Below are 23348 nucleotides of genomic sequence, written 5' to 3'. Positions count from 1 at the left end.
TTTGGTATCTATTTATGTATAAATGGGTCAGAGCCAAAGTGGACTCAAATAATCATATCTTTCTTCACTTTTCTTACTGATATGCAAATTAAGTCATTGTACAGGGTGCGGCACGTAAAACCGGCCCGTCGTAATATTCTGGTATATTGTGTTTTTGGCAACACTTAAATAATCTACCTTCCTACCAAGAGATGGCGTGTCGAGGTCGGGTCGACTTACGTGACCTGCAGCAGTCACGTGCAGCCGCAGCCAGTGAAACTTGTCGAAACCAGTTGAGAAAAAGGCCTCGTTCTGTTAAGCCGGGTGAGTGTCAGTGTGTGATAATGCCGTATTCGATACCCGAGCGTGTTGTCATTGTTGAAGGGTTCATTTTCACTGGATCTCACTGGATCTTCATTCTCACTGGTTCTCACAAAACAAATCCACACACAATTGAAGAACTCAAGACCAGGATCCAGGATGTCACCAATAGCATTACAACACAAGAACTGACAAGGGTATATATGAATCTCCTCAATCGTGCTCACATGTGTGTTGAAGTGGGCGGAGGACACTTTCAACACCTGCTGTGAAGGTGAGTAGTCATATTCAATACATTACATTTCATTTATGGGTTGTAGTTAATCATATTCAATACATTACATTTCATTTTATGTGTTCACTATACGGGCCGGTTTTACGTGCCGCACCCTGTATTTCTTTAACTTGGACTAATAAAAGTCGTAGTAAATTAACTTGGACTAAATTAGTTCTTCTGTACTCTGCAGTATTTTGAAATTGTCCATATGTAATTCTGTATAATGGTTTCACTTGTGTAACTCTTTACCTTTTTCTCCTTCTGAAATGACTCTTGACAATTATATTAACAAGTATGTAAAGATCAGTACAACGTATTTTTATCAGGAGTCCTTCTTGAGTGAGTCGGCAGACGTATCGCATTTGTGGCCAATTAGTCCCTGTTTCGAGTTCAAATGGAGGACAATTTCTCCCGGATGTAAGCCGAGAAGCGGCTTGGATTCCGCTTTAATCTTATGTGACCCCTTCCAGGATAACCCCATTGCTGTATAACAACACCAAGACGAAACAAACTTATTTCTGTCCATATGCGATGTAAATACATAGAGCAAATTATTTAAACCAAAAAATACCTGGTTTAAACAAACAAAAAAAGTTTTTTTTTTTTTCAACAAAAACCATGGTTTTTGCCAACCCTGGTAGTCAATCATATGTCGAAGAAGAACCTACGTGTGTTACCTTATAGGAGGAGGGCATAAAAGTTGTAGCTCCGCCATTGGTACAAACCTTACATTCCTTTTTCACTGATAAGACTGATCAGAACAAAGATGGGCACGTTGGTCGGATGTAATATATATTTAATCATTAGTATATTATTCTTTCTAGCCTTGAAACTACATGTCACTTCAAAATATAATCTGACATAAGCAAAGACTTATTATTAATGATCTGCGTCTGAAAAAGATAATGATATACTGCCAAAAGTGTAATACACATTGTTAATAATAAGTGTTTGCTTTGGTCATATTTTACTTTTAGCTTATTATTCTTATTTGAAAGTGTAGGAAAAATGAACAAAGGAAAGGACAGGCGCGTCCTGAAAATAAGCTGCCCTAACACGGTTAAAACAAACACGACACAATGACCTTGACACACATTTATTACCATAGCCTTCTGAGACCCTGCGTATTGCATACAATTCATTTTTCGAACGCCCGTCATGGCTACGAATATTTAAGAACATGACCGAATCTCGGTTATTGTGTTCGGGAAGCGTCGAAATTACTGTAGAAAAGGTAGCTGGTTTTTGTTTTTACCTATAGATGGCTTTCTCAGAAAATAAAACATAGTGCAGTAAATTTCAAGTTTAATGATTTACATATTTTATGCTTATATTACGAAGGAAAATATACAATTTTCCTTGTCTATTGTATGCAATACATAGCTATTTGAGATCCAAAGTACTGATACAATATGGCCTATTACCAACCAATAGGAAATCAGTATGACAAAATGACTTCCAAATATTTACTATGGGTCTATTGTTACCCAATATACAAAATTTCATCAAAAGTTCTTGACAAATAAACGCTCGGGTCTCAGGAGGATAGGTAATACCGATAGTAGGTAACACTACTTTTCAACATATTAACCACCATTCTACTAGGACGTGCCTGACCACTTACCGTACAGCTCGGATCTTCTTCCGAGCGATTTTTAATCAGGATGTCTACTAAAATTCCAAAATAAAATTTCATGACTTTTTCGTGATCTTTTCATTACCAAACCATCAAATTTCGTAACATTCAAAAACTAATAACAGTACCTATATTCTTTAGCCTGTTCCTTGGAGCGATAAAGACTTGGTGTCTGCTCACGGTTGAATAAAATGGTTACATGCGTAGGTGGTTTCGGCGATGCGACGCGATTTGCATTGCCACTGCTTAATGATGCCAGCTGAAGGGCAGTCTCGATAGCGAATTTGAATGTGAATTAGGCTGAATTTTTATACATGCGATTGAAGCGTACTTTGCTTGCGATTTGGTAGCGTCTAAAGCCGACATAGACATTTTTGGAGGTTAATTTTGACATTTTATACAATAAAATTTTCCAGTCTGTACTTATATTCGTAACGATAAATATTAAAAAAAAAAAAAAAAAAAAAAAAAAAAAAAAGTGACCTTAAATTGTGTGACTTTTTCTTGACTTTCACGACCGTGTTCTCATTTCGTGACTTTTTCATGGCTTTCGTGACTTTTGGTGACCGATAGACACCCTGTTAATGTTTTCTTACATCTAAAGAAATTCCTGTCCGGTAAGCATTTTGATACTGATGGTTAAATGCCAACGGACTGGTTCCACTCCCAGAATGCTGACTCTTTTATCTTCTAATATAAATAAAATAGAGAGTTTGTGTGTTTGTCTGTCTATCTGTCTGTGTGCGGCCTGGGGACGAGTGGACCGGAAGTTACCAAATTTTGGTCAGAGGTACCTTGGCCCAGGCCCCAGATCAAGACGAAGCCCTTTTTCAAATTTCGAACCAGGAGGTGTTGGGGGGGAAGGGGAAGTTTACCGGAACCGGCTTGGGAACCACACAAATTGACCGAGAGTTGCCAAACTTTAGTCACGAATACCTTGGTGCAGGCTCCAGACCAGAGTTAAAAGTTTTTGTCAAAATTCGAACCAGAGGGGTTTCAGGGGAGCGTTTATCGGGACATGTAAAAGTAGTAGAAAATGACCGATATTAAGTGTCGAATTCATAGTTTTCGCGGTCGCTGAAATCATTGGTGACACTTCCATTAGCAATGACTTGCAAATTTAGTTAAAACTGGATGCGGCCGGGAGTCAGCGGGGGGAAGGGGGTCCGAGACATGTAAAAATAGCCCAAAATGACCGATATTAGTATCAAATCCGTAGTTTTCGCGGTCGCTGAGATCAATGGTGATACTCCCACAGGTGTTGACTTCCAAATACAGCCCCCATGCGAAGCATGGCTATATCCAACTAGTATCCGAATACAAAAGTTGATTCCACGCTATGACAATTGTCTGAATTCCAGTTGTGAATTCGCTGAAGGGTAGTGTTACCTGTGCTGTATCTGTGACAATAATGATTCAAGGTCATTGTGTCTTTCTTGTATTACAGGCCAAGGGAAACTTACTTTTTTGGATTCGCCTCGTACCTTGAGTAATCTTAAATATTTAACTATAATTTAGTACCGAATGCCAAATGGTGTGTCCCTTTCTGCACATACGAACGGAAGAATAGGCACCTATGAATCGTTTATTTTTAGTTTAACATTCCATATCTATACTCCGACGCTATGGTGGAATAAAGAAAATTGGAGGAAAAGGAGAATCCGAGAAAATCAACGCACATGTCTGTCCACCACAAAGCCTACCCGCCTCGAACTGGAATCGAACCAAGCACCCCACGTAGTAAGCGCTCCATCACTGAGCCACCACGACCCCATGATATTTTTCAGCGCTTCAAGCTCTCCTCATTTCTATGATAGCTCAAAAATAAGACATTTCCGTTGTGTTCATAAAAATTGGAACAGGCTGGGAAATACTGCTTTTTGTCCTTCACCAGGGTCGCCTACTGTAGATTTCATCGGTCCCCACTGTTGCCAATTCCGCTTTTTATGAAAAAGCCAAGTAGCAATTCATAAAGTAGCTAAATTCTTACATTATCAATGGAGTAAACTTTATTCTTGTCACCAAAGGGTGTTTAGAAATTTGCTCAATTTAAATTTTGTACAATTTATTTTATTTAATTTGTAATTATTTTATTATGAGCACTGTGGTGAAGTCATCTGCGGGACAAATGATAGTGGTGCGTCACAACGCAGCACAGATATTTCTCCGTTAGTCAGGTGACATCATGGTGTATTTAGTGTGTATTTGGGAAGTGGGGGTCAGCAATTTATTTGAGATAAAGGTCTTATTTATTAGTAAATACACCTCTCTCACCGTCTGTATGATTTTCAGCTGAAAAAAGATTATATTACATACGCATCAATCTAGGAGAGTGAATAGCTACTTCCTTAAAAAACACTGGAACAAGTTTACTCTCTGAGTGCTAGTTCCATGGCTCTGAAAGGGAATTCTTTGTTTCCTTCGATATGGTATGTCTGGGGAAAGTGCTCCTAGAAAAGGGAGAAGTCAGAAAGTGAAAACAAGAGACAATGATACAGTTTTCTTAAATGCCTCCGGAATGTTGCTTCAATGGGCATAAATAATACCTTCTGCAAATGAATGTATGAATATTGCGTTTTGCTCAAAAAGTTGATTAAACTTCAAGGGGGATTAAATGGTAGAACGGGCTTAGACTCCTAAACGTTAATGTGCCTTGAACTCCTAAAGCTTAATATAACTTACCTTCCTTCGCCACCCCATGATGCATTTGGAGTAATCGTGACTTCTCGACATGAATCATTTTCCGTGTTATAGACGTATAATTTGAGGGGCCGTCCCTCATGAGCTTCTATCAGAGTGAACAAGTCTTCGCTCTCGTGGAGAACAGAATCAGCACCAATTATATAATCATTGAATGGATACAAGCCTGCGATTTCTGCTGGAGAACGTGGATTCACCTCCTGAAAAACAAGTACAAAAATAATACTATTCCTTGAATTTTAAGATGATACACATAATCTAATACGTCTAGAGACCATTCGTTCACATTCTCTAATATTATTAGTGTTAACGAAAAAAGAAAGAAAAAAAAAGTCCACGATGAGACTATAACAATCGATATAACTTACTGACCTCAACAAAATGGTATGGGTAAATACAAAAACTCATGCGTAGTTTTCGAGAAACACGATTTTTTTGAGTTAAATCTCCCTGCCAATTTCATGCAATTTTCTGCTGCAATAGATTATTGACTTATTTTATATCCAGTGACAAGTATCCGATTCTATCTACTCATGTCTCGATAGAATCGGATACTCATGAGGAATCCGTATGAGAAATCCGATCGGACGGAAATATCACCGCACATGACAGGTGTGAGTTCAAAGCAGCCAAGATTAGAATCACGAAATCTTGTGCAAAACCAAAAATTATGCCATACAAATGAAAATATCCTTTAAAACAACACTGCGCCTTATTCACAATAACGTCAGAATGTGTTCCTGTTACAGTAAAACAGGACGGATTCTAATTCCAGCTTTGATATCTTAAAAAAAAAAACTTCATTAGTCCAGTACGCTACTTAGTGCCATAGTCAGATTTATTCTCAGGCGTTAAGTTGTTCTCGATACATGCATCCTATAATTGCCAGAGCTCTAAAGAATCGTCTGAGGTTGCCTGCAGAATTCAAAGAGGTCATCATGAGGCTTCATGATGGTATGATGAGGTCGAACGTCATCATTTTTGTAACCAAGAAATCCCTCTACAAGTAGTTGTAACATCATAGTCGCATGACCTTACCTTTTGTGATTTTCTATTAAGAATACGGGAGACCCAAGTTGAATACAAATTAGTATCCCTTACATTGCTGTATCTCATGAACAAGTATTGCAAAGTTTATTTCATGAACCTTGTTATTTTCGTAAATATGATCTTGTTTAATGAGGGACAGAATTTATGGCAATACAGTGAAACCTCTACTAACGGACACCTCTACAAAGCGGACACCTCCCGTAACATATTGCATATTACAGTGAAACCTCTCTAAAGCGGACAGCCGTGGTGAATTAAAAATTGTCCGCTGTAGAGAGGTTTTAATATTTTTCTTACCTAAATTAGTAAACAAGGTAATATGCAATTACAAAAAAAATATTTTTGCATGAATCATGTATTTACGAATATTACAAAAATGTTATTGTACTTGCATTATCCTCCGCCATCCAGTACTGTATATTCGAGACATAACATCGAGATAAGATGTTTCGGTATGTTAGTTAATTTGTGGGTTAATTGCAATCCAGTAGTGTCTTTTTTGAGACATTATGCGCACCCGCGGGCAAAAAATACCAAACTTGTATTCTGCTTGGTTAGAGATTCCAGCGGGATAGTAAAATGACGTGTTATCCCGAACGGCGGCCAACTGTCAATCGCTTTTGCGTGTAAAACAGGTTGGATGGGAGTCGAATGCAGGCAAGGGACATCTGGGTTGCTGAGCAGACAGTTGAGGAGGCAAAATGTTGTCACAATGCTTTCTTGGTGACACGTGTATGGTGTCCCTGTTGGTACTAAACGGTACGTTTAAGGTACTTTTCAACTTATTTCTAGAGAAAGTGTCCGTAATACGGAGGTAAATAATACCTATACTAGACAGAAAAGACTGTACATGCCCGTACTAGAGAGTGTACGCTTTACAGAGGTTTGCCAATGTTTTTTTTTTTTCTTATCACAGTGTTTGGGGATTACAAAATATGTCCGTTACGGGAAGTGTCCGTTAGTAGAGGTTTCACTGTACCTTGTTTACTAATTTAGGTAAGAAAAATATTAAAACATCTCTAAGACGGACACCTCTCTACAGCGAACAATTTTTAATTCCCCACGGCTGTCCGCTTTAGAGAGGTTTCACTGTACTAGGCAAGTCTTGTCTCACAAACATGAGGACTGAAACGAGATATTAAATTTCAATCAAACAACTGATGTACAGTCAGCGACAAAAGTTCCTTTTGTTTGTTGAAATAACTTCAGAATGAAAGGATAATTTGAACAGGGCCGTGCCATGGAAAATCAGCGCCCGGGGCGAGAGTATACGACGGCGCCCCCACATATATATTCCAAGCAATTTTTCCTATCTTTTTTCCTTTTTTCTCCCAAATTTTCGCCCCCTTATTTCGGCGCCCGGGGCCGTCGCCTCGCTCGCCCTCCCTCCACAGCACGACCCTGAATTTGAGTACAGTTTTCAGTAAATTGAAAAGAATGTAGTATTCTGTACGTTGCAGCAATACCACCGTTATTCCAAAAACAAATTTACCAAACGAAAAGAAATTTTGTCGCATTATTGTGTCACAATGTCCAACTTAAAATATTCTCAATTCCATTTGTATTAATTAAATAACTAAGGCAATAGAGCTACTTACAAGTACATGCCAGACGTTCTCATTGGCTCCTTCGAAAGAGCAAAATCGTATGCTGACTCCCAACAGACCTTGGCCTCCCCACGTCGTACTTGGCACGATTGTCACATCTCGAACACTTTGTGTTTTACTACTATAAACAGTCATTCGCACTTCTTTATCGATATTGGCTTTCAGCAAATCTTTTAACGTATCATTATCTTGATCCTAAAACACAGAACAATAATTAATGATAAAAGGTAATTCTTTAATTTGTAACAAATTTCATTTTTTACACAAATTATAATATATAAACAAAATGAAGAGCGTTTCCTTAGCTTTGTGTAGATACTAACTTGAAATCTATAATTTAATGTTACTTTTAGGCTAAAGGAGATGAATACGAGGAGGTATCGTAAAGTTTTAATTATCACCAGAAATTTATTAAGATATGATGATGAAATGTCAGTGCAAAATGGATAAGATTGTGGCTCGCAGTGTGATTAAGTTCCTGCATTTGAAGGGTATTAATGCCACACAAATTCATGAAGAGATGAAGGCTGTGTATGGCGATGATTGTCCATCCTATGATATCACTGTAAAGTGGAAAAGGAAATTCCGAACTAGTCATATGTCCATCACAGACGACCCAAGACCTGAAACACCATCCCTGACAGACGATGTGGCCACTGTGAAGAAAGCGGAGCGTTTAATTCTGGAAGATAGACTTGTAACCATCCAAACGATTATGAATGAGACTGGTCTCGAGTTATGGTAGTTTGTGGAAAAGTATCCACGACGAACTTCACATGTCTAAGGTATCTGTGCACTAGGCTCTTCCTTTGCTGACACCTCTTCAGAAGCACAAGCGCATTCATCTCAAGTTGCTGTCGACAAAGTACGGGCATGTGGCTTCCAGGTATTGCAGCACTCGCCTTATTCTCCCGACCTCGCACCCGGTGACTGTTTCTTGTTTTCGCAAATAAAGAATCCGTTGCGCAGTCACCATTTTGACAACACAGATGGCGTCATTCATGAGGTGAAAGAGTGGTTTAAAACACCATGTGCAGACTCCTATTTTTACAAAAAAAAAAAAAAAAAAAAAGTCATACAATTAAAATAAAATAAAAATGTAAAATAAAAAAAAATAAAAGATTAATAAATAAATTAAAATGATGATGATACTGATGATATTGTGTTTTGTATGATGTTCACTTTCCTTAAGACTATGGCCGCGTGAATGTGTCACTGAGTGCTGAACGCGAACCCACCGGGCCCAGACGGGTAAGCTGTCAACACCCACTGACCCATCCACTACACCAATCATCTCCGGAAAATAGAACTCAAATTGACCCAAAATATGAAGATTTCTAAGCCTCCTTCATTCTCACTCGCAGTCCAGTATCCCGATCCGCAGTTCATCGTCTGCACCCCATCGCGAAATAGGTTGCAAACCACAATCCGACGAAACAAGACACTGACCCAAGAGTGAAACTGACGGTGAGTGCTTCGAAAATCTAAATGTTTGTATTTACTAACCCAGATAAAAAAAAATCTCAAATCGAATCTAAAGCGCGCAACGGGATGGAATTTCGAAAAAAAAAAAAAAAAAAAAAAAAACTGAATGCCAAAAATGAATTCTGTTGATCTTATTAACGAAGTGAAATTTCCTGGCAGGTCTGTGATTCCAATCCCGGTCACACTAAGTGAAATCGATTCTGTACGCTTTCAAGATGCTATAATATACTTTCGTTACACTATTCACGTACTGCTTTTCAAAACTCTACTTTCTGAGTACTAACAATACTACTGAAGTTAATTTACTACATAGTTTTAAGTAATTAGCTCTGCACTGGATAATAAAAGATTTTGTTTCGACTCGCATACTTTATTTACACTAACTTCCTGTAAGATATGAAACAAGCCAAACGAATCAGAAAACAAAAGTCGCAATGGTTATTCAATACGAATTGAATACTTTACATAGCTGAATGGGTAAGTCTATCATTGAATTACATATTCTCTTCACATCTCATGAACAATTTCTACATGCGTTTAGTTTAGTCGCTTAAAATAAAAAAAAAAAAAAAATAAAAACAATTTGAGTATATGGATATTTACTACAATAATCACATAAGCCTTGTACTACACATATACTACTTATTAGGGCTGTGTGCTACACATTTTATTTTCTTTCCTTCGTATTTTCTCTCTTTAGTTACCGTTGTGCAAGTGGGGCCAGCGCGGAGGATTTATACCAATAGGGTGACCTCCCTTGTATGAGCTCAGACCTATCCACTTTGATTTTCACAACAAAACATTTCTATTGAGACAATACATACGCTTAATAAATCCACATGGAAAGAAAAGTATATTTAACCTAAGTCCCTAACCTAACTATCTAAACTAGCTTAACCTAAGACATATAAAAATCACTTTTATCCAACAGATTCGTAATATATAGCACACACACTGCCTATTACCGAGGACGTATTGGACGCCTACCATTCAGCTTTAATTTTCTATAATGTTAAAATAAAAAAAAAAAATCCTAAAATATGTTCTTAAAATTTTTAGCTTCTGTTTTCTGGTGAAAGGAATTCAAAATACAGAGCGAACGTGTCACTGCTGATGAGCATCTCTCATTATCAATAGTTGTACTAGCATCCTTGTTATTAATGTGAGCCGAAACTTTGTAAACATTTGTCTCATCGTATTCAACCTAAAGTGAAGGTGAGCACAAAACCAGAGAATGGATTTAATTCTGTGGTATAGCAGTACAGAAAAATAATAAATAAAAAAAAATATACGAGATTACATGTTCAAAATATAATTTTGGGGTGAAATGTATGTACTCGAAAGTACACACATTTCATGGACTGTTGGTAACAAACGTCCACACTGAAACTCCAAAAGAACAATTCCCCCATTGAACGAGTGATTTATGACACATCTCAAAGTTTATATATTGTATAACTTAGGGAAAACTATGCAGCGTTTAGCACATTATATAAGGCATCACAACACCAAAAGAATAAGCCATAACGAAATCCGATGATATAAGAATTTAGCAGGTTAATACGGCCGAAAACAACAACTTGGATTTTACTTCTTACACACTTATTTGTCGATATCCTCCATGGAAAATAGACTAATGGTTACTCTCCTACCTTGTCAGTTCTGGTTGGGTTTTCTCAAAGAAATCTCCTGCACCACTACTCTGGCTGAGTAGTTTTACGGTGCGTTCAAAAAAATTGGCATTCTGCTTCAACTCCGGACGGCTAAGCTTCACCAACACAATGGTTTACGTCAACCACTCACGCCCAGACGTATGAATTTGCTCTCACAATCGTAACTTCATCGTCCATTGAGCACAGCAAACACACCCTGCATACATAGACTGTCCAAAGACATGAAAGGTATCAATTATTTCGTGTAGTTACTTTTAAATACTTCTACTTTTCCACGTTTTTTATCGACGGAGATAATTGTACGTCCATCACTTAACACCACTTCTGGTAAAAGACAAAGACAATGGGAAGAAGATCCCTAATTGGAGGTTCATTGTGACGTAACTATACGATGATAGGTGTATCTCTCAAGATCAAAGAAGCCGAAAAATCTCAACCACACCTGTGATTGCGGAAGATCCAATCACAGATAATTTAGATTAAACAAAGAGATGCTTCAAGAAGCTACTATGGCTGACTTTACAAATGTAAAATTTTAAAGAAGATTTTTGAGATAAAAATTTTGAATTCTTTTGAAGATCCCCTAAGCCAAAAACATGAATGAAAATTGACTGGAAAGGATTAAAAACGACCAGATATAACCTTATTTCCTAAAATAATATTATATTTTAGCTAAATATACGAATATTGTTCAATGTAAATATATTACCATATATTTCCCTCTAAATATACTAAAATCATTAGTTCAAGGAGTCATCGATTAATTATATATTAAAAAAAAATTAATAAATATTGAATTCATATATATACTGGTTGCCCAAAACTTCCGGGCCATGTTACATTATACGATGTATAAGGTAACAGTATAATGACGGTATTTATCAGGGTATCTATTGAAATTCCACAATGAAATTTCGTGACTTTTTCATGACCTTTTCTTTACCAAACCATAAAATTTCGTAACATTCAAAAACTAATAACAGTACCTATATTCTTCAGCACTTATCTTTATTTTATCTCTACTTTCAATAACAATCGTTTAAAAATGTCATACTGACTGTAAACAGTTGTACTTATGGATTCGATCTCTCTTTTAAATTGGCCCTTCTTTGAGCTTTTCCGATCTTCTCCTGAAGTGCTTCAACTTCCTCTTTGCTTTATAGTAGCCATCTCCTTTTCTTCTTCAACTCTTTAAAGTATTCTGCTCCCATCTTGCTTTTGTTTTGTCTTTCTTATTCCTCACTGAATTTTTCATGCATGCGGTAGAAGCGTGCTTTGCTTGCGATTTGGTAGCCTAAGCCGACCACAGACATATTTGGCAGTGAGCTTTGACGTTTTATAGAATAAAATTTTCCACTCTCTACTTGTATTTGTGCAGATAACAAAAATCGTGACCCAAAAGCCAAATTTCTTGACTTTCATAACCCTTTTCTAATTTCATGACTTTCGTGACCGATAGAAACCCTGTTTATAAAGTGAAGGAACGCACCGAGAAATGTGTAACTCTGGGTGGTCAATACATAGAGAGGGGTCAACAAATCTATAAATCACAACAACCCTGTATCCTGACTGTGATAACTAAAACTTTACGATACATCCTCGTAATTAATACACGTGAATGATTATGAAAGAAATTGGTGAAATGAGAATATAAAAGGAAACGCGAAAAGCCACGGACATCATGTTGTCCACCACGAACTCACATGGTCTGAGATCGAACCGGGGACCCTTTGCACCAGAGGTGAGCGCTTTACCACTGAGTCACCGTACCCCAAACTTTTAGTTAAGAGTTTGGACACTTTCCAATCTCATTTTACCTCAACCCCAGAGTGCTCACCTCTAGAGCGAAGAGTCCCGAGGCAGAAGCTTGTGGGGACAACTTGTCCCGCTGCTCCCACTTTCTTTGCCTACAAATTCTTCCTCCAGTATTCCTTTGCTTTTATCATGTCTCCTTTACAAAATAGAGTATAATATGAGAGTTAATCAACTGAGACTGTTCGTTAATCATAACTACAATATGTGTAATTGTAGTGGCATATCATACCATATATTCTTGTACAGTAGAAATAATGGTTCCATGTTTTTGTCGTTGTACAAATAACTGTTGAAAAATGGTATTCAGCATCCATAACCCGTCCGTACAAAATTAAGTGCTGTTTTACACTTACCCACTACTGACGGATGTCGACCACCAACTCAAGTATTTCGTCCGATGAAGGACATGTATGGCAACGCTTGCATATGAAAAGGAACAGTGGTCGGTTCGTGAAGAATGTTCAATGACTAAAAGGAATATCAACACAAGGAAGTCCCAGAAGAAAGAAATAGGTTATCTGTGGGTTATCTAAGATTTGTAGAAAACTAAACATACTATACACGATTTTTAGTTTTACGACTGAGTAAAACGTTTACTAAAAGGATTGTGCTTAACCCTTAAGTACTCGCGCGGGGTGTTCATAGACTCCCAATCAGGTAACTTTCGTGTTGCTAGCCGGAAGTTCTGATGAAAAAATATTTAAAAATGTCTGAAAACGAGTTCAAAAAGTCTGATTACAGCAAATACTTTTAAAAAACATGTCTAGAGTTAGCTACATTGTCTTAATTATTTAAATATATATATATATATTGTAACAAATATCAATTTGGGGATCTACTGGACAACCGCGCGAGAACTAGAGTCACAAAATGGGCGCGAGTACTTACGGGTTAAATAACATTTCATTAGGCACAAAAATGCATGATTAAATACTACAAAAGGGAATTAGGATAGAGAATGGGACACCATTATCTCAAATTATATAAACAAATATTAAACAGCAGAATTTCGGTTCACATATCTTTATTGTTTTGAATTTGTGGTAAATGTACATTCTATAATCTACATTCAATTATTGAATTTACATTTACCACAATATTAATTTCAAGATGTCCTCTGAAACTGAAGCTTTCAACATTTGAAAATCCTGTTTTTGCAGACGTTTGAAGCCTCTACGGTTCTTGGCAATGGATACTCGATAAAGTATTCGAAATACCGGATATTATTGACTGAGGAACACAAGGAAAAAGTTAGTACATTTTATCCGATAATTGGTTAGGTGCTAATAGAACATATACTGTTTCACATATCCAAATTATTTTCGATATTGGTTCGGAATGTTACCATTCCTTAAGAAGTATGCATGATGAACAGATCGGTAAGTGAAATGGGATGAAATCTTCAGATAACGTTCTACTGTATGGTCTGATCAGTTAAAGACAATGTCTGCGAAAGTAACCATGGTGTTTATCTACCCGCAATGCACAATGTAAAGGCATCATGGTAAGTGTGTCACAGCATTCGTGCTTCAGAAGAAGTCATCACATGAGTTCAAATATTGTTCCACTGTACGAATGGTGTCCATGTAAAATTTGAAAGGTGGTTGTTGGAACCATTGATGGACGGCAATTTCACCTCATCACCCGATAGGTCACGTTGAGTTCCTCCGCTATAGATCGAATGCTCATGCCTCTATTCGCTTCAAATAACTTTGCACCTTTGCACAAGTTGAAGAGCAGAAAGGAAACTCATTCTTCATTTTGGTTGTCTCTTTTATTAGTCTTTCTTTTCTCCAACCTATTAACCATATTAAAAGCCTGTTTCTGCCAATCTATCATATTGTAACCATTAATCAGTTCTAATTTAATAATGTGTTCCATTTCTTCGACGAAATTCGCTAAAAACGTGTTCATCCAAATGTTTGCCTTAACCATTCATGGATGTTCAAATACGAAAAAGATTACTACATTTTATTTGGTAGAAATTTAGTTATGAAATACAAGCAAAGATAGGAATGGCAGAAGAAGCCTTTAGGAAGAAGACTTCTAAAGACCCTGAATCAAGAGTTGAGAAAAGGACTCATAAAATGCTTCACGTGGAGTATTGTATGCTATGGGGCAGAAACATGGACATTACGCAAAAACGACTGGAAGCTTTCGAAACGTGCGTGTGGAGAAGAATAGAGAATTAGCTGGCTCGAGTGAAAAACGAATGAGAGGGTGTTAGAAATAGCGGAGGAGAAAAGAACAGTTTTAGATATTATTGAGAAGAGGAATAGAAGCTGATTGGGACAATGGCTAAGAAGGAACTGTATCATGAGGAACGTGCTAGAGGGTATGGTGGCAGAAAAGAGAGAGAGGGGGGCGAAAGAGAGTACAATTAATGGACGATATCAAAACAGAGAAATCGTACGTGAAGACGAAGAGGTTAGTTGAAGACCATGGAGCACGGAAGCACCTCAGTTGCGGCAAATGATCTGCCAAAAATGGGAGAATGCCTATGACGATTGATTTAATGTAGAAAAGAGCGAGGTGATGGTTATGTCAAGAAGAAGGTAGACAAAAACACGGAGATAAAAGGAAAACCGTTGAGAAAGGCGAGAAAAATTTTAATATTTAGGAACTATATAACAAAGGACAATAGTACCGATGAAGAAATAAGACCTAGGACACTGGCAGGGAGTACATTATACGGTGCCGTTAAAGACGTTTTATGGAAGAATACGGTCCTGCTAAAGTGTAAATCGGTGATATAGAGACATATTATAAACCAATAATTTTATATACAGCAAAGGCGTGAAAGATGGAAGCAAGCTACAGGGAACAGAGTTGAAATTTCTGCGATCAATGTTAGAAAAATGAAATGAAATCTTAAGTTTTACATCCCCCACGGTTATGCCGGCTAGGCTAAAGGTGATGATGAGAAATGAATGCAATGGTGGAATACATAAAGTGGGAAGAAACAGGAGAATTTTGAGAAAACCCACGCACATGGTGTTTGCCCATCCTAAAATCTACTTGCCGCGAGCTCGGATCGAACCAGACATCCCACGCAACAGAAGTGAACTCTCTATAGAGCGTCCCACCCTTAGATTGCAGTACAGGAGTAAATGGCAATGCTTTTCCTTATGCCCATTGTTGCCAAACTTAGCCTGAATTTTAGAAAAAGTTTCTTTTACTAGGTATGAATGAATTATTGTAGAACATTGTATTCTCTATCAAATAATCTGTTTTTCTCACATCAAGAAGAACTTTCAAGTATTGAAATAAATTGAAAGAGTGAAATCTTGCTAATGGCAAATTCTAACGTCGCGTTAAATATATCACGTCATAAGTTCGGAAGTCTAAGAGATACAACGATGAAACTTATACAGATATTAACACCATATTTGGTGCCAATATTGGTAAAGTTTGCATTCAAAAAAACTTTTTGAATTTTAAAATAAAAAATAAAATGTAAGAGAAAGTGCATATATTATTCCAATGCAATATGTAAAAAGTTGACTAGTGAGAAACTTTATTTTTCAGGTTAGATGGGGGTGCAAAGCGAGAAAAATATTGAGAAAAGATTGAAATTATTTTTAAACAATTCGCTGGTCAATATCTTTCTTTATTTAGGTTTTATGACTTTTAGTGTTAAGCATCAACTTTAAAAAGCGCGCGCATCTGACCAGAAGAAAAGCAGTGATAAATCTTGCCGATGATATTTTCCTTATAATGTTTGTTTTAAAGTTACTGATGTAGAGTATCGTGCTATACCGATGAGTGTTTACTGTTGACGCTATGCGAGCACGAATCTACTGCTTAACGGAAGCATATTAGCAAAATCGAATCCCGGACCTCACCTACGATAAACATTGCGTCAATTCCACTCAATCTTACGTTCCACTACTTACTTCGCTCGTTTTCCACACACACACATATATATATATATATATATATATATATATATATATATATATATATATAAATAATATGACCAATATCTATTAATAATAAGTCTCCTCATTCCTGGTGATAAAAAGTTATTAGTTTTGTAAGTGATTCGTTTATAGTAGTCCTTAATGCTGTTTCAGATGCTGACAATTTTGACAATAAAAGTTGGTTTCGTTTGCAATTCCACTTCTCTTATTTACTTTGAATACACATATGAAAATGACAAAAGCGTTCATAACAAATAACTTTATGAGCTCACAAAGCAGAGTGAAAGGCCTCTTTATTCTCTCTCCCCCCCCCCATGCTTCTTTAGGAAGCAGGGTTTGATAATTCTGTTTGGTTTTGTTTCCTCGCCCAACGATCTGTATCTTGTTGGCTGTCACTATAAGTGATTTAAAGTCACAACTTGCGCGTTTGTTTAGAACGGACATAACGGGGTTTCTTTTCATTCTTTTTCTGTTTTCAGACTGATAGAGGTGTCAGAAGTGAGTAGAAACTAGGAAGGTTCAGTTCCTATTCACCATTGCATTTGTCATAATCATCATCATCATATTTTATTGGCAGGTCACTTGCTGCAACTCAGAAGCTTTCACGATCCACGGTCTTCGGTTAACCTCTTCGTCTTCACGTATGATTTTTCTATTTTGATATTGTCCAGCAATTGTAGTCTCTTTTCGTCCCCTCCCTCTTTTTCCTGCCACCATACCCTCTAGCACGTCCTTCATGATACAGTCTTAAAACATCGGAAGTGGGAAGAAGCCGTCTTCACAATATACTTTATGATGTAATTTGTTTGACAAACGGAATTAGATTAGCGGATATTTTGTTTACACAGACGAATGAGCGTTCTCGTACGTCACATTTTCTCGTCCCTTATCACTATCACCCTACTCCAGTTTTCACTCTTATCCAAATTCAGTAGCAGTATCTTACCCATTGCTATTCCTTAGTTTGCCGCACAATCGGTACAGGAAATTTGTGTGTGGAATTGTTTAGCCTGCCATTTATTTCAATCATATGTTTTCTATTCGTTTCATATGTTCTCTCGATTTCGTATTGCTTCCATCAAAATTTTATTGCAACGATTTATAAACCATCATTATTATTAAAAAACTTCTAACACACAATTGTTAGACTGTTATTTCGTACCCTCCAATTCGCCGTTCTAAATGAATTTGCGCGATTGGAATGACAAAAGAGTTGAAAATTTATGAATTTAGGAAGGATTTATTTATAGACTCATCACTCTTTCTGTCTTTCTTGTTCTTTCTTCGAAAGAAAACATACGGCGGAAGAAATGTGGCAACAGCGTGCTCCATTTACTCTGTACTGCAATCTAAGAGTGGGACGCTCTCTACCACTGAACCACTGCGCCCCTCTACGCGATCAATGTTAGGAGAAACGAGAAGGTACAAAATAAAGAACGAGGGAATTAGAGCCATGATAGGAGTAGGGCCACTCCAGAAGGTAATGGAGGAGAAACAGTTGCAATAGTTCAGACATGTAAAAAAGAATGGAAGACTGTCAAAAGAGTGGTTAGAGAAATTAGAAAAGAGACAGAAGAAGAAGGGATATACAAGGACAAATCCCGGAGGGCCTTTATTAGGCCGTCCGAGAATTCAAGAAATAATTAATGAAACGTCTTAGGATGATTATATTTCTATCTGGTAATCTGTATTTCATTCGCTTAATCAGTCTTACAAGATACTTACCAATCTTGTGTTACCAATGGCTACAATAAAATCGAAAAAGGCTTCTAAGCCAGCCTTCATTCCAGGTGAACCATCCTGAACCTGAAACAAACAAACAGGAGTTTACAATAGCTGTCAGTTTTAAAAATGTGTATACACAATAAAGCCAGGAATCTACTTTAGAAGTAAAACACATTCTCATAAACACACTAAAACCTGAGCCATGACAACATAAAGAAAAATGAGCATATCACAATGTAACACAAAAATCTTCAAACTAATATTGCAAAAAGAATCATTCTTAGCTAAGGACTAAAAACTAACCACTAATTAAGGTTGAAGTGACGGACAAAAACCAATGTTTCAATCCTTTTCTTACAATAACAAGTATCTACACCCACTGCGAAATGACGTTTAGAACGCACTGTATAAATGGAAAAGATCTGCATTATCTTCGGTTTGCAAATGACACCTTCTATATGCAAATACCACAGATGTTCAAGGTAAAACAGCAAACAAGTAGACTCTAAAAAAAAATAATAATTAAAACTTTCCTTGTAGTGCGTTGTAATACTTATTTTCCGGAACAATTTTGACTGACTTCTCTATCATCTTTGTCGGTCATGTTCAAAAGTACTTAGTCTACAGGGAGAAGAGATGTTTGTCCCGTCTGTCAATGGCCAACTAACACGTACCATTGTGTCCGTGGAGTACATGTGGAGTTGAGGTAGGCAAGAATGGCATTAACAAACTCCCTCTGGAATTCCAGGGGATCTCAGAAAACGGCTGTCTCCGCCAGCTTGTGCTCATACCGTGGGATCCAAGTATACCTTGCTCGAGGTGTTTCCCCACCAAAAGGGGACTGTGAGTTTGCCTTAATGCTCCGTAGCAGGTACTGGAGATACCTATTTGCGAGGTAAATTCTCACTGCTAGTAGGTGTAACTGAGATAGGTCTGCTAGGTGAAATTGAAGTGCTTGGCGACGATAATTTTGCACTAAAAAAGGACAAGTATGAAATTCATGACCAACCTGTGTTCGGTGATCACTATAATTTCGTATTCACTTCGGTTCATAGCAAGGCGAAGCTGGAGGCTCCGCACTTTTGTGCGTCTGTAGGAGTAGCTGCGTTACCAACAGCGAGTATGTGTGAGAAGCAAGAAAAAGCTGTCATTACAATGCAATTTAGCTCTGCACTGCAATTACAAAGTACTAATAAGCCACAGTTTTTCTGTTATCCTGATTTCAGAAATGACTTACTTGTTCCCCACCTACATAAACAGTTTTCTTACATTACTTCCTTTTGCGAATTAATAATTCGATCTGTAATTTTTTCAAAGAACTGACCCGTATTCTCAATCTATACCAAAACTATGTATTTACCTTACGTCATTGCATGCTTTTTGCTATTAGCCCTTCCTCGTTACAACTTATAAGAACTTTAAAAACATTTAAAGAAATGTTAGGTCATTCCGCGTTATCGTATCGCTCTTCGATTTCTGTGGAACTTGTGACGCTGTAACATTTACTAGATCCCAAAAACTGCAATTCATTTTGTATTTGTTAAGATTGCCCATTAACTTTAATGAGAACTATTCCAATGCGAGTTTGTTATGCTACGACAGAAACGGATAAGAGTGTACTGCACAGAGATTTCAGGTTAACTTCACATATTATTTCCTACTTTATACTTACTATCTGCTTCAGTCGCCTGCACAAATTTGTTCCTTATAAGCATGTCTTTCTATGCAAAGATTTCACTTTCATCAGCAAATTTTGCACAATATGGTGCTGTTAAATTTAATTAGGGAATTTTGAACAACTACTTTTGGTAGTGCCCATTTGTTTGACTTGTTCCAAGTGGGGCACCGGCATGCGAAAACAAAAGAGTATAGAAAGCACGAGAATTATATATAGGTGTATATATATACAGCAGCAGATCCAGGATAGGGAAGGGCTAAACCATAGTTTGCCGCTTTATTCACTGTAAAGGAAATAGAATTGAAGCCCATTTTATCCAGTGTATACCTGAGCGTCAAGGGAGGGGGGGCTAGAAACCCTATAGCCCTCCCCTTGGATACGCGCCTATATGTGTGTGTGTGTGTGGTAGTTTATTTCTTCGTAACTACTACCCAGATCTGAATCAAATCTGGTGACCAGTGAGAGACTCGGCTCCATAATAGAAGCTGTGTTTCACAGGTTTGTGCGCCGGTAGCATCCGAATTCGGTTTACCTCAGCTTGAATGAATTTGCCTCCGTGTATTTAATCTGTATGATTTATACAACTGAACTTTTATAATATCGATTGCGTAAATCTTGAATGATTTTCTTTTAGTGATTACAGCTGGATGTGTTGCATCTATCTCCCTGGAAACTAGAACAATATTAACATTAAGAACGAGGATTTTTTTTTTCATTTTCCTAAAAATCCCCCCGTAAGTTTTTTTTCTGCCTTCCTAAAAAGGACGTTTGACAAAACCGAAGAATATATGGGTTCCGTAGGTGGCTCCCGAAATTACAAAATTTACAGGAAAATTGAGTGAATTATAAGAAATTTGAGGATCATACAAACAAAAAACATACTCATGATCACTGTAGGGTAACTAATTTAAGAGAAGAATGCAGTTCAATCTTGGACTAGATGAAGAAGTCCAGTAGGACCTATTAGGTAAACTGACAATAGAGCATAATATATCACTGTCTCAAACCCACAGTCATACTAACGTAGGAAGTGTACAATGCAATAGGAAACAAAAAGGTGCTGACTGATTCTAGAACACTCGACGGTACTCCACAACGTATCATCCATTCACCGCTCCAGCACAGCTAACTGGTTGGATTACTCTAAGGTTTGTTACAGTGGGAGGCGGTTTGCAAAAACGGCGATCATAAGGCGACGGGCAAATCATTGTTTTCGTTATTTCTGAGTATGGCAGAGTTTGCAACACTGCTTGTGCGTAGTAATTCAATAAAGATACATACTTATTTAGTAAAGAGTAAACAAAAAAGGAAAATAACAAATATTTGGGAAATACAATTACAACTGAAATAAAAAATGAAATAGAAGTAATTGTGTGAATGGTATCGCGTTTACATGACAAGACGCTTCGGCCAAATAGAAAATTTAGCGCATAGATAAAATGCGATGTGAACATTTTTTTGTGAAGGAATGAAAGTGTGAATATAAGTAGTTGCTGTCAGTGCACAGCATATTGAAATGAACTTTGAGTGATAGTGAAAGTATTGTGTGTGTGTCTTCCACTACCCTCCTTTATGCATATACCCCCCGTCGCTGACGCGCATGTTCACTACGGAAGCACCCTCTCGCTTCACTTCGGGTCCCCTCTGCCGCCCTCCTGCACTGATTCAGTTATGTAGCATTCGTGCTTTCTGTCGCCACCTAGTACAATTTGGTTCGTGTTTTATGCACTGTAGTTTATATGCCATTCTGATACTGTATTTATACTGAGTACTCCTGAAGTCAATCTGCAAGTAGTAATGGAGCTCCTCATTCAGTGCATGCTCTGCTAAAAGAAAATATGAAATGAAATCTTGTTTTACGTCCCACGTTTATGCCGGTTAGGCTAAAGGAGACGGGGATGATGAGAAATGAATGAAATGGTGGAATGAAGAAAGTGGCAGGAAACGGAAGAACCCCGAGAAAACCCACGAGCACGGTGTTTCTCCACCACAGTCCACACGGCACGTGCTGGGATCGAACCAAGAACCCAAAGCACCGGAGGTGAACGCTCTACCACTAAGCCACCGCGGACCCCTCTACTAAAAGAAATACAAAGCTCTAACTTAATCTCATAATGTGTTACAATTTGGTTTAACCGTCTGCTCGGGTAATGCCGAAGTATCTAATACTATTTCTCAAAAAATACTTTCCAATAATTTTGGAGAAAGTTTATTGTTCTTTGTTTTACGTATCAACCCTTGTACTTTAATAAGTATCATATAGCTTATTCACAATTTCTACAACTTTCTTTTTTTTTTCTTTTTTGCCTTTGTATAATGTCCTTATATCATGCGTAATATTCATAACAATTAATTGCCTCTTTAATGTTAAAAATTAACACATCTATACGCTTGATACATTTGAAGTGCTTCCCGGCATACTTATTCCACGTCAGAACATACTGATAAGCGAAGTGTTATAAGGAATCAAAAAGTGTTGAAAAATATTTAATAATCATGCCATATACTGAAACTTGAATTTACAACTTCACTTAATATGTTACTTTCACTATATAGAACTGAATAAATCATTTTAAATTAGCATGCAGTCAAAAATGGACTATGTAAAAGAAGTTGATATCAATATTTTGAGAATGATTACGTTTAGCATATAACAGAACTTACCCGTAAAACATGGTAACCTTCTGTACCACCACCGGGTATTTCTACGCTAGATGCACTACCCATTTTTTTGTTTATTTGCCTAGAACTCGTAACCTATCTTTATCGACATTTCCTTACGTGGCACACAAGCATGAAAACATACAGACAGAATTGCTGCACACTGTCCTCTAGATGTCCCTATTATCGCGGATGATGTTGGAACCAGAGTACCTTCAGTTCAGGCCTTATAATAGATACTTAAATGAGGACAAGAAAATCAATGAGGTTTCCAATTGAACTATCGCCATATGTTAAGTGCGTGGAGCTGCTGTATCTCGTTCTGCACTGTTTACTTAAACATGTTTAGAGAATTGAAACGGAAACTTCAAAACTATTTTTCTCTCCAAAAGTAGTGTACTTAGTTATGGTACCATTCGAAATTTGCTTACGATTTGTTGTACTCTTCATATAATATATTCCTATTTTATAGCGTGCAGGTCAGCTTATGTCCGACACCTCTGTCTTGTCGATATTTCGGAGGATAATAAGGCCGCATCTCAATTGCTTCCGAATGCCATTGCGAATTTCCCAGCACGTGTAAATAAATTTGAGTACCTCGACTAGTTCCGACCTGCGAATTGCGAAAACCGACAAAAAGATGCGAATGATCCCAGCATGCTGGAATTGTTCGTCCGAATTCGTGTGAATGGAGAGTCGTCTGCACAGGAATTGAGCGCTACGTGAAAGAAGGAAGTTTGTTTTGTGTGCAAGCAGATGACGTTGCGAGGTATGGAGATAAAATAAATAAATAAAAGTAAAAATAAAAATAAAGATGG

At 37.4% G+C, this 23348-nt stretch overlaps 1 protein-coding gene across 1 annotated transcript in view; it reads right to left on the bottom strand.

Annotated features, from left to right (window-relative positions):
• Grasp65 (Golgi reassembly-stacking protein 2) overlaps positions 1 to 22701 on the bottom strand; it is a 56649-nt gene extending 33948 nt beyond the window's left edge. The window contains exons 1-4 of the mRNA XM_081746313.1: positions 22534 to 22701; positions 18192 to 18272; positions 7562 to 7765; positions 4896 to 5113 (exon numbers count right to left, since the gene is read on the bottom strand). Of these exons, the coding sequence (XP_081602439.1) occupies positions 4896 to 5113; positions 7562 to 7765; positions 18192 to 18272; positions 22534 to 22596 (566 nt within the window). The 5' untranslated portion in view covers positions 22597 to 22701. The remainder of the gene's footprint in view (positions 1 to 4895; positions 5114 to 7561; positions 7766 to 18191; positions 18273 to 22533) is intronic.
• Between the last annotated feature and the right edge of the window lie 647 nt (positions 22702 to 23348).

Source organism: Thermobia domestica, chromosome 18 (assembly GCF_964235325.1).
Source record: "Thermobia domestica chromosome 18, izTheDome1.hap1.1, whole genome shotgun sequence".
NCBI classification, from domain to species: domain Eukaryota; kingdom Metazoa; phylum Arthropoda; class Insecta; order Zygentoma; family Lepismatidae; genus Thermobia; species Thermobia domestica.
The sequence above is the reverse complement of the archived record's forward strand: the minus strand, read 5'-3'. Positions and strand labels throughout refer to the sequence as shown.